Below are 13,984 nucleotides of genomic sequence, written 5' to 3' on the forward strand. Positions count from 1 at the left end.
CCTCGGTGCATTATTTTCTGCCTTCGCTGCCTCTTTGATGAACCCCATATATACACACGCACGCACACAAAGAAAACACAAAAGAGCTTTTCTTTTTAGAAGTCTTTATTCATCTGTGTAGAAAAAAAGACAACAGACCAATAAATGAAACAGCATTTCGCACCCATTTTTATGTTTATACATAAGAGTGTTTTCATTATCACATCTGAGGGTTTTTTTTTTTAAAGGAGAGGATTTCTAGAAAGAATAGATGGTAACATCAGTGCTCTTAAAACCTGAAAGAGGGGGAAAAACAAATATAGATATAAAGAAACTAAAAAATAGCACACTGGAGCGCCTCCATTATTATTGGTACACAGTAACACAGGATGCAAAAGAGACAAAATACTACTAAAAGAAAGAATGGGTTTCAACACTTAAAGGCTATATCTAAATCTCCTCTCCACGTCCTCACTCATCTCTTTCTGTTCCCCCTCTGTTCAAAATCTGGCTTTTTAAATATTACTTTCTTTTATAGTCCTTCCTCAGTTTGGGTTTATTAGTGAGAGACAGTCAGAGAGCAGGTGCCGCTTCCTCGTGGTCGTGTTGAAATGCACAGTGTAGCGGTCGGGCTGCGATCCCTGTTAACAGACCTGTGTTTATGCTGCACTAAGGCCATAAAACCGGACAACCTGAGTCAACAAATGTATTTCACTGCCAGCACTTCATCAGCTTATATTAGATACTTTTTAGTTTGGTTTGATTTTCCAATTAAAATGCATTTTATTACAAGTTAAAGTAGTGTATTTTTGCGGGCTGATGACTGAGACATAACAGATTTGTAAGACTGCAACTTTATTTATTTATTTATTAGTGATTTGGTCCAAAATATATAATTGTTGGAAAAAGACCCATAAAGAAAACTGAAAGCCAGTGGTGCTTTTTGCTATAATGTTTCCAAATGAATAAAATGGTACAAATAAAAGTTTAGAAAATAAACAAATGTGCGGGTTAAATGAACAAAATTTTCAAGATTTTATCTCATAAAATAATTAATGGTAGAAAAAAACTCTGCTCTGTGAAATTTCTTTTGTGTTAACAGGGATGGCTTCCAAAATCAGAAACGTTATAATGAAGAGTTTTTTCCCCAGATAATCAAAAGTAAACTTGTCTGTCTGGTTTTATGTAGAAGATTTCCAATCACTATGTCTCAATACAGAAATATCACAATGTAAAATCACATTTAACAATATTCATATTCACTTATTTTTCCTAATAAAAAAACAGTAACAACCAGCTTTTTTGTTTAAATTGACGCAAGCACGTATGTTTTGATTGAGTCTTAGGAAAAGATAATTAGAGCTCAGTCATTTTAACTTCCTCCAGAGAATGTTCAGATGCTAAACTTAATTTTTCATAAAAAAAAAAAAAAACCCTCTGGAAGATAAGTGGGTTACTATTATAAGATTTGTGATTAGTTTATTTCTTTTCACTTGCAAAGATGATTTAGTCTTAAGACCAGGCGACAATCAAAACTGGGTTCATGCAGTTTTTTTTTAAATTTTGAGATATGTTTTTTAATAACTGTTCTCAAGCTTGTAATTTGTCTTGTGGTCTGAGCAATCGTTTTACCGTTTGATTGTCTTGCCTTGCCTCTCTTCCTGGTTTTTGTTATTTATTGATTTGTTTGACTTGTGATATTCATAAACACTCTTTGAAAACAGCATGCAGTCTTTTATCACTCATATTCTTTCAGTGCAGTGGATGCACACTGGGTAAAACTTCATCCGTTTTTAGATTGTGCCACATTATTCTAGTTGTCAGCCCTCTTCCCCCAATTTTCTTTTTCTTTTGTTGTCTTTTTTGCCTCCTGCCACTTCATTGGTCACACGCCATTTTTTAAAACTTAACTCCCATTTCTTTCTTCTCCGTCAGCATCACACCTCTCTCAGACACTACATCCCCAAAAACAGCACCCCTCTCTGTTCCCCCTCATCTCCTTTCATGTTCTTCCTCTCTTTCCACCCATCTATCCATCACTTTCTCTATCTTTCCCACTCATTAGTCTACCCATGCTGTGGTTTGTGTCTTCCGTCTCTGTCAGAGCTGTTATCACTGCTGTCAGCTCCCTTGGCGAGAACAAAGTCATCCTCTGCTCACAGCACCACAAAAGACACGAGAGGAGAGGAATAAAAGGAAAAGAGCCTCAGCTCTAAAAGGAAATAAATAAATAAATAAATAGAATAAGAGGTGGAAGGATGGAGAAATTAAAAAGAAGGGGAGTAAACCAGAGGAAAGGAGGGAACTAGGAACACATCTTTTCATGTCAACCATGATGCATTGTCATCTGTGGGTTATAACAACCATTGATTTCTCTTTCTGTTATCCCTTTTATCTACACAGCACAGAGCTTACAGTTGGTAGGAAGATACGAGTGCTATCTCTATACACATCAAGAGCCTTTTCCTCATATTATAAATATATCTCTCGCTAAATCAACTAAGCCTAGTATATCAACCTCAAATAAGTTACTGTGTAGTATTATGAGTTGAGAAGGCTTAAAAGACACTGAGAAATCCAAAAGAGGAAACATAACCATTTATAACTATAAGCAGTGCTGAAAGAAGACCCTACTGAACTTTGTAGGATACAGTAGATTATAGTGGGACTCTTCTGTCACTCAGTAGCAGTGTCCCATCATCATAACTCAAATCAGTCTTATCTACTAAGCAAACCAATCATAATCAAACCAGCAGAGGCACGGAGGGTACTTTGGAAACCAAGGACAAAATGCCACAAGCCAAGTGGCTCTCAAGGCTCAGAAAGCGCATCTTTGTATCATCACGTGTAGGCATAATCTATGTCAGGGATGCCAGCCTCTCTGTAGCCACGGTTGGTTCCATAAGTGGCATGATGATGGCTGGTTTGGCTGAGGATGGTGCCATTGAGGCTGACAGCTCCATGGCTACTCCGGTAGGTCCCATTAGCTTGAGAGGAAGAGGAGGAGGATGGGAAAATGGTGTGAATGTAGGTGACATCCTCCAGCTTTGGCTGCAGAGACTGATGGGCCATAGCTGTCATCTGAAACCCTGCAGGGGGGGCTCTGATCTCTAAGATCGAAGTGTCTTTCTTGGTCCCTGACTCTACATAGTCATCATAATGTTTCCCTCCCCGGCCTCTGCTGTATGCACCTGAGTCCCCAGACATGTAACCTGATCTCTGTCCATACCAGCAGAAGATGCCAAAGATTAATAGCAGGCTTACCAATGCTGTTGCACCTCCTATAATCCCAGCCAGTGGAAGGGCTGTTAACTCTAAATCCTGTCCCTCCTTTTCAGATCCTACCCCTCCAGAGCTGACCACAGCCTCTCCAGTCTCAATCTGAGCACAGGCTGGGGTAGAGTATTTGATGTCTGTGTCCATGCTGCCAGCTCGAGATGCACCCATACTGGAGCTGCCAAGGGAGGCCTCCTGTCGTAGTGGCAGCAGGCAGATGAGGTAATGGGAGCGTGGGGTGAGTTGGGTGAGAAGATACTGCCTTCTCTCACCAGGAACCAAAGTTTCTGTTATTGAACCAAGAGCTGCACTGCTACCCAGTCTCTGCCATGATAGGCGGAAAGAAGGTGCAGGCTGCAGGCACAGCCAACTCACCAATACACTGTCTGAAGAGAGAGGTTTTAAAGTCAGCTCTAAGGCCTCCCCAGATATCTGTCCACCTTCTCCTGGAGGAAGAGGCATAATGAAGCCAGGTCGCTTAGCATGCAAAGTAAAGAGGGAGCCTTGCGTAGGGACTAACAGAGAGGTAGTTGTGGTGCTACCAGAAGGGACTACTTGGCTTCCCCCAACTCCGTCCTCGCCTATATCTTTCTCTGCTGGGTTCATCCCTATTCCAGGACTGGGACCTGCAGGAGGCCCTTCACATTGCTCCATCAGTGATGTTAGGTCTCGGAGAATCTGACCCCTTACAGGCTCAGGTCCCTGACAGGTGAGTCCTCTAACAGTCACTGCTGACCCTCGTCCATGCAGCCAAGCATGCAGCCAGCGAAGGTTGCACCCACAGTACCAGGGGTTCCCTCTTAGCAACAGAAGCTCCAGGCTTTCTGTGTCTCTCAGAAGACCTCGAGAGATAGTGGTCAAATTGTTTCCTGAAAGATCCAACTTCTGTAGACGCCGCATCCCGTCCAGTGTCCCTCTTGGTATGTGGGTCATTCCATTGTCTTGCAAATGGAGTCGAATAAGGTGGGCTGAAGGCAGGTTGACTGGTGGAGACTGCAAGGCATTCCTGACCAGTGACAGCTCAGTCAGATTAGAGAGACGAGAAAAGGTGTCATCTGCGATGCGTGTGTTGGCCAGCAAGTTACCATCCAGGACTAAACGTCGCAGGGAGGCAAGCCCACGGAAGGCATGTGTGGGAATGGTGCTGATTCTGTTGTCATCCAGTCGTAACTCTTCCAGTGAAGCTGGTAGGCCTGCAGGGATGCTTGAGAGGTGATTCCGAGACAAAAACAGCAGTCGAAGCCGTGGAGTCCCAGAAAAAGCTCTTTCCTGGATGCTAACTGTAGATATAGAGTTATCATCCAGGTGTAAACGTTCAAGTAATGGTAACTTAGCCAAAGCTGATCGGGGTAACGTTCGTATATTATTATCCTGCAAATGGAGCTCTTTTAAGGAAGGTGGGAGGTGTATAGGAAATTCATCCAATTGGTTAGCATACAGGTAAATCACTCGTATGGAAGTACTACGTTCCAGTGATTGAGGCAGCCCAGCATTGCTCAGCCGGTTACTCTGTAAGTAGAGGATAGCAGCCGTTAATGGTAGTGGAGGAATTATGCTCAGGCCACGGTCGTTGCAGTAGATAAAGCCCTCGTCACAACGGCACACTGAGGGACAAACAATGCCCTCGTCTCCCTCGCCTGTCTCCATGGCAATCGCTGCTGCCGCCAACTCCAGCACCTCAGCCAATAAAGTGAGGACCAGAAGGAGCAGAAAAAGCCAATCGCGAAGCTCAGCAAGACTTTCGGTTGCCATGTTGGTGCACAGCTCTTGACCTAAAGAGAGGGAAAACTTGATTAATACTGTATACTAATATACAAACAAATACTACCACTTATTTGTTCAGTCAAACCAAAGAGGCAGCACGTCATATTAAATAGACAAAATTAACATAACGGCAACATTTATTTATTTATTTTATTTTAAACTGCTCAGTTCCAATGTTTATTTTCCACCTGCTTGTAAGAGTTAGCCCTTTTATAAATCTGAAGAGTTGAAGGACTTGGGAATGGAATAGTCAGATGCCCTTAAGAGGAACTGCTCAGTATTATATGGGTCAGAGCAACCAAGCAGAAGACGAACTGACATTTTGAGCCAGTGAGTGCAACGAGGGGTGGACTGACGGGCGATAAAGATTACAAGAATCAAAGAAAGCAAAGAGATGACAGAAATGGAGAAAATTGGACAGTTGCAGTTGAAGGGGAGGAAAATAAGCGAAGTGGGATTGTTTTCCGAGGAGATTAACTGAATTGAAGTGAGTGACACAAAACTAAAATGGATGTTAGAATGGAGAGAAGGAGATTAGATTAATTGCCTGGATCACTTTGAAAACAACAGAAGAAGCAAAGTTGCTGTGAGAGCACTAGATGTGACCCTGAAAATAAAATTATAACAAGAACACAGTCAAAAAACAGAACTTTATGGCTTTCCGGGTGGTTACTCAGATACACAGTGCTTTTGTTTGAGGTTGTAGCTAAAAGACTTAGAGTAATGCAGACACAAATTAATAAACACACCAAGCACAAAGTGCACATACTGTGCAGTCTCAGTATAAGCTGACATGTATAATGCATGTTTTCACTCAGTGGTTATTGTTCGTGAAATTTATATAAATTATTCAGGAAAGTGGTCTTGAAATCACCAGAAATGTTTTAGTGAGATGTTTTACAGAGAAGCATTTTTGCCTGTAACATCACAAATGTTCCTTGGTTGATATTTTATGATTTGTGTCCTAACAAATCCTTCATCCTGTCAATTTACCTTTCAAATAAAACAATGTCTTTTCATTTATTTTTACTGAGATCTATATGTGAGAGAGAACAATATACAGCGAGGAGAGTTGTTGATATCTCATTGTGTTAAACTCTTGTTTGAAGTCCTTTTTGAGTAGCCTGAGGCTGGACAATGTGCCCTGATTTGAAAAGACTGACTTGATTTGACAGCACATTTGAAAAACAAATCCTATAAGGGCAAGTCCCCCCCCCCCCCCCCATCCCTATTGGCACATGCACATGTGTGTTTATATGTGAACTCTGCGCTACATGCAAAATTGCCCCTTGGCTGCAGTCAAAATCCATGTAAAGCAAACAAGAGATGGCAACAATAGAAGAGATGATGAAAGGAAAGGAGGGTGAGGAGACAGATGGAGAGTCGGCCAGTCAGAGGAGAGGGGAAATGAGTTCCTGGCAGTGAAGACCTAAGTCTGTATCAGATGAGTTTGATGCAAAATAAAGAATGGTTCCATACACTGACTTTGTGTTGTTTTTTTTTCTCTGTTAGATAGGTGTAAAAATAACTGTTTGGTACCTTTACATGCCTGTGTTGTACACTTCCATGTGTATACGTGACAGATCTGTATCTACAACGACGGGCTCCCGTCTCAGCTCGACGCAGACGGTATTTGATATGTCAAGGTGAAAAAGAATGCGTACTACAAAATTTGGCATGATCCCTGACTTCATTTTTCTTTATCTCATAATATTTTTAGCTCAAATCTTAATATCTTGAACCATTCTCTGTATTTCAGAGACAGAAAAACTAAGGGAGAGATGCAGACAAGAGGAAGTGTAAAGGTAGGAGCTGAAACCAGATTGAGATGGTCTATGAATATCAACTAGCATATGTTTCAGCGCCACAATATCCCCACTTCCCTCTCATAAATACCCTCTTGGCACAAGCCTGTGTGTATTCGCCCACATGCCAAGGCTTCCAGTCGACATGTTGCTTTAATGATTCTCAGATTTTCTGTCTTCCCTCGTCCCTGGTTCGATCTCTCTCTGTCTCTTCTCTCTGCATCTTTATCTTTTACACCATCTACCTCTCCGATCCGCCTACCTCTCCTTCATGACCTGTCATTATATCCACTTTCAGGTTTGTTTACAGAAGTATCCACGCAGTCATCCTCCCTTCTACAGTGTCTATCTCTTTCTTATCCTCTTTGTGTCATTCCCTCTCCAGTTGTCTGTTGATTTCTGCATACTGAGATTGGCTCATTCAGACGTGGTTTAATCTTCCTGCACACAGCTCTTCTCCTCTTTTCTCCTCTCCTCCTCTTTTCCATTTAGATGCGACAGACCACCTCCATCTCCTCCCCATTCTCTTTTACACTCCTTTTCTGCCTCACCTTTCTTGCCACCACATTTGCCTTTCTCTCCTTTTGTGCTCCCCCAACCCCACCATTTTAATCATGTTCTTAAAAGGTCTTTGTTTCTTATCATGTAGCTGAAAACAGGGTGTGAGTGTGGTGAATCTCGATGCGATGAATGTGCAGCGAGTGTAAAGGGGTCCGATCGACCCGCGGTGTGATTGCCGAGGGCTTTCTAACCTGCTCAGTCTCTGCCTTTCACGTCCGCCGCTGCTTTGTTTTTCCTGTATCAGGGATTTGTGGAGCGGAGTATTAGAGCGTCTGTACGTGTGATTGAGGACGTTGCCTCGGATCTGTCTGTTAGCACAGTTTCACAGCCTTCTTTGAATCGTTCAGAAGTGTAGCCTTTTTCCTTCAGGCTGTGGAATCTTCCTCAGCTTGGATGAATTATGATAGGGCTGATGATAGCCTGCACTCCAGGGCTCCACAAGTAGCTGCACCAGCATGGCTCAAAGCCGCCATGGCATCCACATTTCTGTGTTTTGTGCGGATGCGTGTCCCACTGCCAAGCTCTTTTTCTTTTTCTGGGTAAGGGGCTTTTAGGCCTGCCAACTTAAGTCATCTTCAGTGAGTGTCCAGAGGCCTAATTCTGCAGCCACCCCTCCACACCCAAACGCTACAGTTGGGCAGACAGTCAGAAGATAGATGAGAGCTCAAGGGTCCTTCTTGGAAGTCAAAAGCAATCCTGGATACCCATGCAAGCAGTGGGTCATGCAAAAATAGTACTTCACCGTGCTACCCTTGCTTTGGAAAGGCAGGTAGTGGTTTTTAATTTGATGAGCAGTGAAGTGAGAGAGAAGCAGCAAGATTTCTACTGCTCAGAAAAACTCAACAAGAGTACTTATTGAAAAGTCTGATCTGTTAAGGTTCCACGTTCACAAATATTACAAGATAAACGTCACCATTCAATGACATTATTAAACACGTTTGTAGGGAATGATGGACAGGTTCAGTCAGGCAAGGCAACAGACTGAGCTGGTTTCTTTCAGTCTGCCTCTCAGTTTCAGCCTCACTCTCCTCTGGTAAATGTTTGATTAGTTCCTTTTCAGAGTGCACAAATCAACTTCACGGGCAGCAAAGCCAGATGATTTCCTCTATTGTATGCAGTCCACTTTCAGCAGCACTGTCGTGATTCGGTGTGGGAAGTTCTCTCTCAGCCTGGCGAAAATGGACGATCTTCACCTCACTGGTGTTTGCATCAGCCGGTCAGCCACTTGTTGGACGTTGGTCCTGCCTGAAAAGACACAGACAAAAAGATGATAATCAGAATTTGTTTGCAGTGGCTGCAGAAGTATTCATATTCTTTCATAGCAAATGAGATGTTACAGTCATGTGCATAATAAGGGAGATGAACAGTTATGTGACTTTCAGTTTGCGGTTTTGTATTTGCTGCTATAGAACTCCTTTTACAGTCACATACTGGGTTTCACATACACCAAATCATTTTTGAGGCCTGCACTGTACTTCTTTTAAAGCTCTGCAACTGCTGACCAGCGAGCACCGTCCCATTTTGTGCTTGCTACATAGTAAGGTCATGGTTGTGGCCCAGCTGCAGCCCCAGTGTCTTTGTTCTGCTCTCTGGTAGATGAGTTATACGTTTCAAAGCAGAGGGTGAAGTAGTTCATGTGCTTCTATTTCAAGCTAACCATAGCTGCACAACAGAACCAGGACTGGTGAATCAATGGAGAGCTGCCTGAGTAGAGAAAGCCATATTTTGTTTGTCATAAAAAGCCTGTATGCATCCCTTCTTTATTGCTGTCTACAAAATATAATAAAGTTAAGGGGAAAACACTTCACACTAATTGGTTAATTGGTTGAAACTACAATATTTCAGTAGGTAATATGGAATGTTTCATTGAAAAGTTGAAGAAAGTGTCACATTCAAATCAAAATTTCAAGTTAAACAAGCAAATATAATAAAACTAGAACTGTGACCAAGTTAGTTTATTTGAAATTAAATTAACCATTTTTTGCAGTATATAAGTCAGTTTGTTGCATAGATTTGTCAGGCCTCCGACTTATACGCCGAAGCGACTTATATCCTTTTTTTTTTTCCCATATTCATAATGCAATTTTTTACTGACGCTTTATATTTCGAAGAACTGCAACAGCAAGTCCTCCCATGTGTGCTCGCTTCACTCAGTTGGTGCAGGCGGAGGAATGCTGGAGAGCTAGCGGCTCCGACTGTGTTGGATGGATGGCACCGCACCACTTAGGCGAAATGAAGCAGTTTTGACCATTAAATAAATGCATAATAAATGTGACTTATACGCCAAAGTGACTTATTTATGGTTTTTTTCCCTCTTCATGATGCTTTTTTGACTCATATGACTTATACGCCAGAAAATACGGTAAGAGCTGCAAGATGAATTTGAGCTGTTGTAGAGCTGCCACCTCTCATTGAGCAGGTCATCCCAGTTCAAAACACGGGCGGGGGCCTTTCTGGGTGGAGTTTGCATGTTCTCTCCATGCATGCGTGGGTTTTCTCCGGGTTCTCCAGTTTCCTCCCATAGACCGAAAACATGCATGTTAGGCTGATTGGTAACTCTAAATTGTCCCTAGGTGTGAATGAGAGACTGAATGGTTGTTTGTCTCTATGTGTCCCTGTGATGGACTGAGACCTGTCCAGCATGTCCCCCGCCTCTCGCACAGTGATTGCTGGACATGGGCACCAGTGACCCCCATGACCCAAAAAGGAAGAAGTGGGTTAAAGATGATGGATGGATGTTTGGTTTCCTCTGAAGTTTTAGGACATTTAACAAAATCACTATCTGCTCCAAGAGTGAGAAGCTTCAGATTAAAAAAAAAAATAAATCTAACATTAGAAAACAAAGTAAACAGTCAAATATGAAGTGTTCAGATGCCGGCATAGCAATTTGTTTTTGATTTCTATTAAAAGAACAAATGCTGTAAATTAATTACCTTTAATTCTATTTTCTGTTAGTTTTTTATTTAAATACCAGCTTTGTTTAAACAATGTCAAGAAGACGTAACGTTGAGTTTCACTGTTGGCCCAATGTGGATACTTAAAGGACTAAATAATTATCCCCTTCAGAATGGTAATACTTTTTAAAATTAAGTAGCTCGTGAAAATACTTCTTGAAGGTCAACGCTGCACACGAGCAACATCACACTCCCAGTGGACAACAAACCTCCCATTAAGGTAACTGCATGTTTTATATACGTTTTTTTACACAGAGCTTTGGAGCTTTCATTAACCACCACACGCTAAGTGCCTGGATCGTCTGTGCACAACCAAACCCGCAGCGAACGCTGGTTTAAGAAATATAAGGTTTTCATCAGGCATTCAGCGTATTCAGAGACAGATTCATCAGAAGCCATTAACTGCTTCGCTGCTCACGCTCGCACGCTCTCCACATCCCAGAGTAAAGTCGACTCCACAGCCAACTGGGAAATTATCGTGCAGTTTGTTCAAATACAAATAGACAAATAAAGGTGTCCTCATTTTCATGATTAAAGGACACGAGCTGCGGCTGAGGAGAACTTGTTTAACAGACCGTTTAAAAAGCATTGAACACATAAAAGTCTAAAATCAGTGGCTCCATGTTTTCTGTTTTAATATTTGGCTTTTTTAACCAGGTAAACAGATGGGAAGGAGCATGTTTGGCTGCAGTTTAGAGAGGTAGTTAAATGGTTGGTGTGGTGAAATAAATTGTCCAACTCACAGAAAGGGACTCACAGGCTTGTAAAATTGATTTATATGTGCAGAGAGCAGCTAAAATATGTACTGAAAAAAGCTCAGTGCGGGACAGAATGTTCAGAGCGTCTGCAAAACCTGTTAAATTTAGTGTTTAGCAAATAAGCGTCTGTTCTTGGGAGGTTTTGACACATGAAAAGTTTTATCTGTAGCACTACAGATTAGACATTTCATTTATTAGTAATTCAGTGTAAGCTTAATACTCGACTAATTACCAAAACATTAGGCTGGGAGAAAAATAAATACGGAGCCAAAAACGTATATTTATTTTAAAATGGTACAGTTAATTCTTTTCATTTAATTCCTGGAACAATCTCCAAATAGCTAAAGCTGAAACAAACACACAAAAAGAAAGTAATATCAAATAACTATGGGTCATTGAGGATTAGAAGTCAGTAAAAAAATTGGGTATAACAAAAATATTTTTCAGACGAGGGAGTTTAACTCTGCAAAAAATTGTAGGTAAACATAAAAAAAACCCGTAAGTATCTCAACATAAAATGACAAAGAACTTAGACAAATATTCATATGCGTGACGGTAAAACATTTATGCAGTCTTGAAAAATGCCTGTTTATAATGTTCACGATGGCAAAGCTAATAGTGATCTTCCACATCTGCATACCTTCAGGCAGAACTGCATCAAACAGCTGAGTCTCTGTTGTTGACATCATTGCATGGACTCAGGAAGGCTAACAAAAATCACTGTAGGTGGTTCGAAACAAGTCAAAAACTCTACCTTGGGAAGTAAAAAGCAGCATACACATGACAGAAACCTCTCAAGGTTCAGGCTAATTTAGGATATAGATGTTTCAAACTGTACTGTGGTCTATAGAATCAAAATAAAAATGTATTTTGGACAGCAAGGACACGCTGTCCCCCTGAATAAAGAGGAGCAGGACCGTCTGGCTTGCTCTCGATGCAGAGCTTCAGCGATGCATTAGAACAATGTGTAATATTAATGTTTCATCATTAATGCTGAACTTGAACATATTCAGATCAACATATGCTCTCGTGAGCGGAAGCCTTGATTTCCTGATTTGAAGACAATGTCAAACGCCATTATGTTTGACATCTCAACGCTAACAACATTCAAGGTGCTGCAATGAAAGATGTCCAACCAGGTAAAAACATCTGGTTTCAAAGGAAAAACTCCAAACTGAACTCAGACAGTGGAACTGTGCACATGAGCGGCTTTGACTATTAAAGCTCTGAAATGCAAATAGATATAGAAGGGCTGATGATGCAACGCGGCTGTAAATTCGCTCCCATCCCAACAGTTCTGACATGTGTTACTTTGACTTTCAATTTAAAATAAACTCTTAAAAAACACTGAAGCACAAACTATATACAGAAAACAAGCAGCCCCTTCACTATAAAGTCTAACGTGTTATTTAAGCTTACCAAAAAAAACAAAAGAGTTGAAGAGCTGTGTTAAAATAAGTGCTGTAAAAAAAAATTACGAGACTAGATTATTTTATGTTCTCTCATTGTGAGAATGTTTATGAAGCAGTCACATTTTTGTGATCCATCTTTCTCGTTCCACAATTTTTGTGCTATTTCAAAAATTCATATATCAAAACCTGCAGCTCGTTCAGGAGAAGGGTGCTATGACTTTTGGTATGGGTGCAACTTTACCTTTTTGAAGCATTTAGTATACCACTTTTTTCTCATAGAAAATGAATCAAGCTCATTTTCCATCCTTCAAATCTTTAGATCTGTTTACAACCTTTTACTGCTCCTTTCCCTTTTTGTTCTGGTTCAGCTTCCTTGTGCAAATTTAAACTTTTTTCTTCTAATTTCAGCTGTTTTTCAGCTGTTTTTTAATCTTTTTATATGCTTTCTGCTAACTACAACAATTTTGTGCTTCTTCTAACTTCTTTCGGCTAATTTCAGCTTGTTATGCTCTTTTCAGCTTATTTATGCAAGTTTCAGCTTTTTCTGCTATTTCAGCTACTATTTATTATTTATTACTATTTATTTTATTTGGGGGAGTGGTGGCGCAGAGGTTAGAGAGGTGGGCTTGTGATCCGAAGATCGCCGGTTCACGCCCCGGCCCCGAAAACATCAAAATTGTGGGTGGGGTAGATGAAACACCCACACGCCCCCACCCTCATTCGCCCCACTCTGGGCCCATGAGCAAGGTCCTTAACCCCCACCATGTGCTCCCTAAACAGGTCTCTCTTGAAAATGAGTTCTCGTGGCTCAATGAGACTAACCTGGATAAATAAAGGCTAAATGAAAAAAAAAATAATAATTTAGCTGTTTTACGCTAATTTTAGCTTTTTCAGCTTATTCCATTTTTATTTTGCACTCATTTCAACTTTTGTCAGCCTCATTCAGCAAAAATGTGCTCTCTCCAGTTCCTTCTGGTAATTTAAGCTTCTTTCTGTCTTTGTAGCTACTTTTCAGCAGTTTTTTCTGGGGCAAATTTCTGCTTTTTTCAGATAATTTTCACTTTTTGTTCTCATGTTTGCTTCTTTAAGACTAATTGGGCAAACTTGCTATTTCTGCTTTCTTCTGCTAATTTCAGCTTGTTCTACCTTTTCAGCTACAATTTTAGCCTTTTCAAGCTAATTTCAGCTGTTTTCAGATAAAATTTAGTTTTCTTGTGCTAATTTCTGATACTTTCAGTCTACTTAAATTATTTCTGCTAATTTCAGCAGGTTATGCTCCTTTCAGCTTATTTCTGCTAGTTTCAGTTATATCCACTTTATATTACTTGGCTGTTTTATTTTAGTTTTAGCTTTTTCAGCTTATTCCATATTTATTTAGCTCATTTCAGCTTTTTCCACTTGCTTCTGGTAGTTTAAGCTTCTTTCTGCCTTTCAGCTACTTTTCAGCCTTTTGTTGCTAATTTCAGCTTTTTTAG

General features: G+C 40.8%; 1 protein-coding gene across 1 annotated transcript; it reads right to left on the minus strand.

Annotated features, from left to right (window-relative positions):
• Window positions 1–2,733: 2,733 nt before the first annotated feature.
• Window positions 2,734–7,897, minus strand: flrt1b (fibronectin leucine rich transmembrane protein 1b). The gene is made up of 2 exons (XM_037675801.1): window positions 7,577–7,897; window positions 2,734–5,027 (listed from the first exon to the last, which is right to left on the minus strand). The coding sequence occupies exon 2, from the start codon at window positions 5,005–5,007 to the stop codon at window positions 2,821–2,823; it is 2,187 nt and encodes a 728-aa protein (XP_037531729.1). The 5' UTR covers window positions 5,008–5,027; window positions 7,577–7,897; the 3' UTR covers window positions 2,734–2,820.
• Window positions 7,898–13,984: the final 6,087 nt, after the last annotated feature.

This window comes from Nematolebias whitei, chromosome 4 (genome assembly GCF_014905685.2).
Source record: "Nematolebias whitei isolate Nwh7 chromosome 4, NemWhi1, whole genome shotgun sequence".
Taxonomy (NCBI): Eukaryota; Metazoa; Chordata; class Actinopteri; order Cyprinodontiformes; family Rivulidae; genus Nematolebias; species Nematolebias whitei.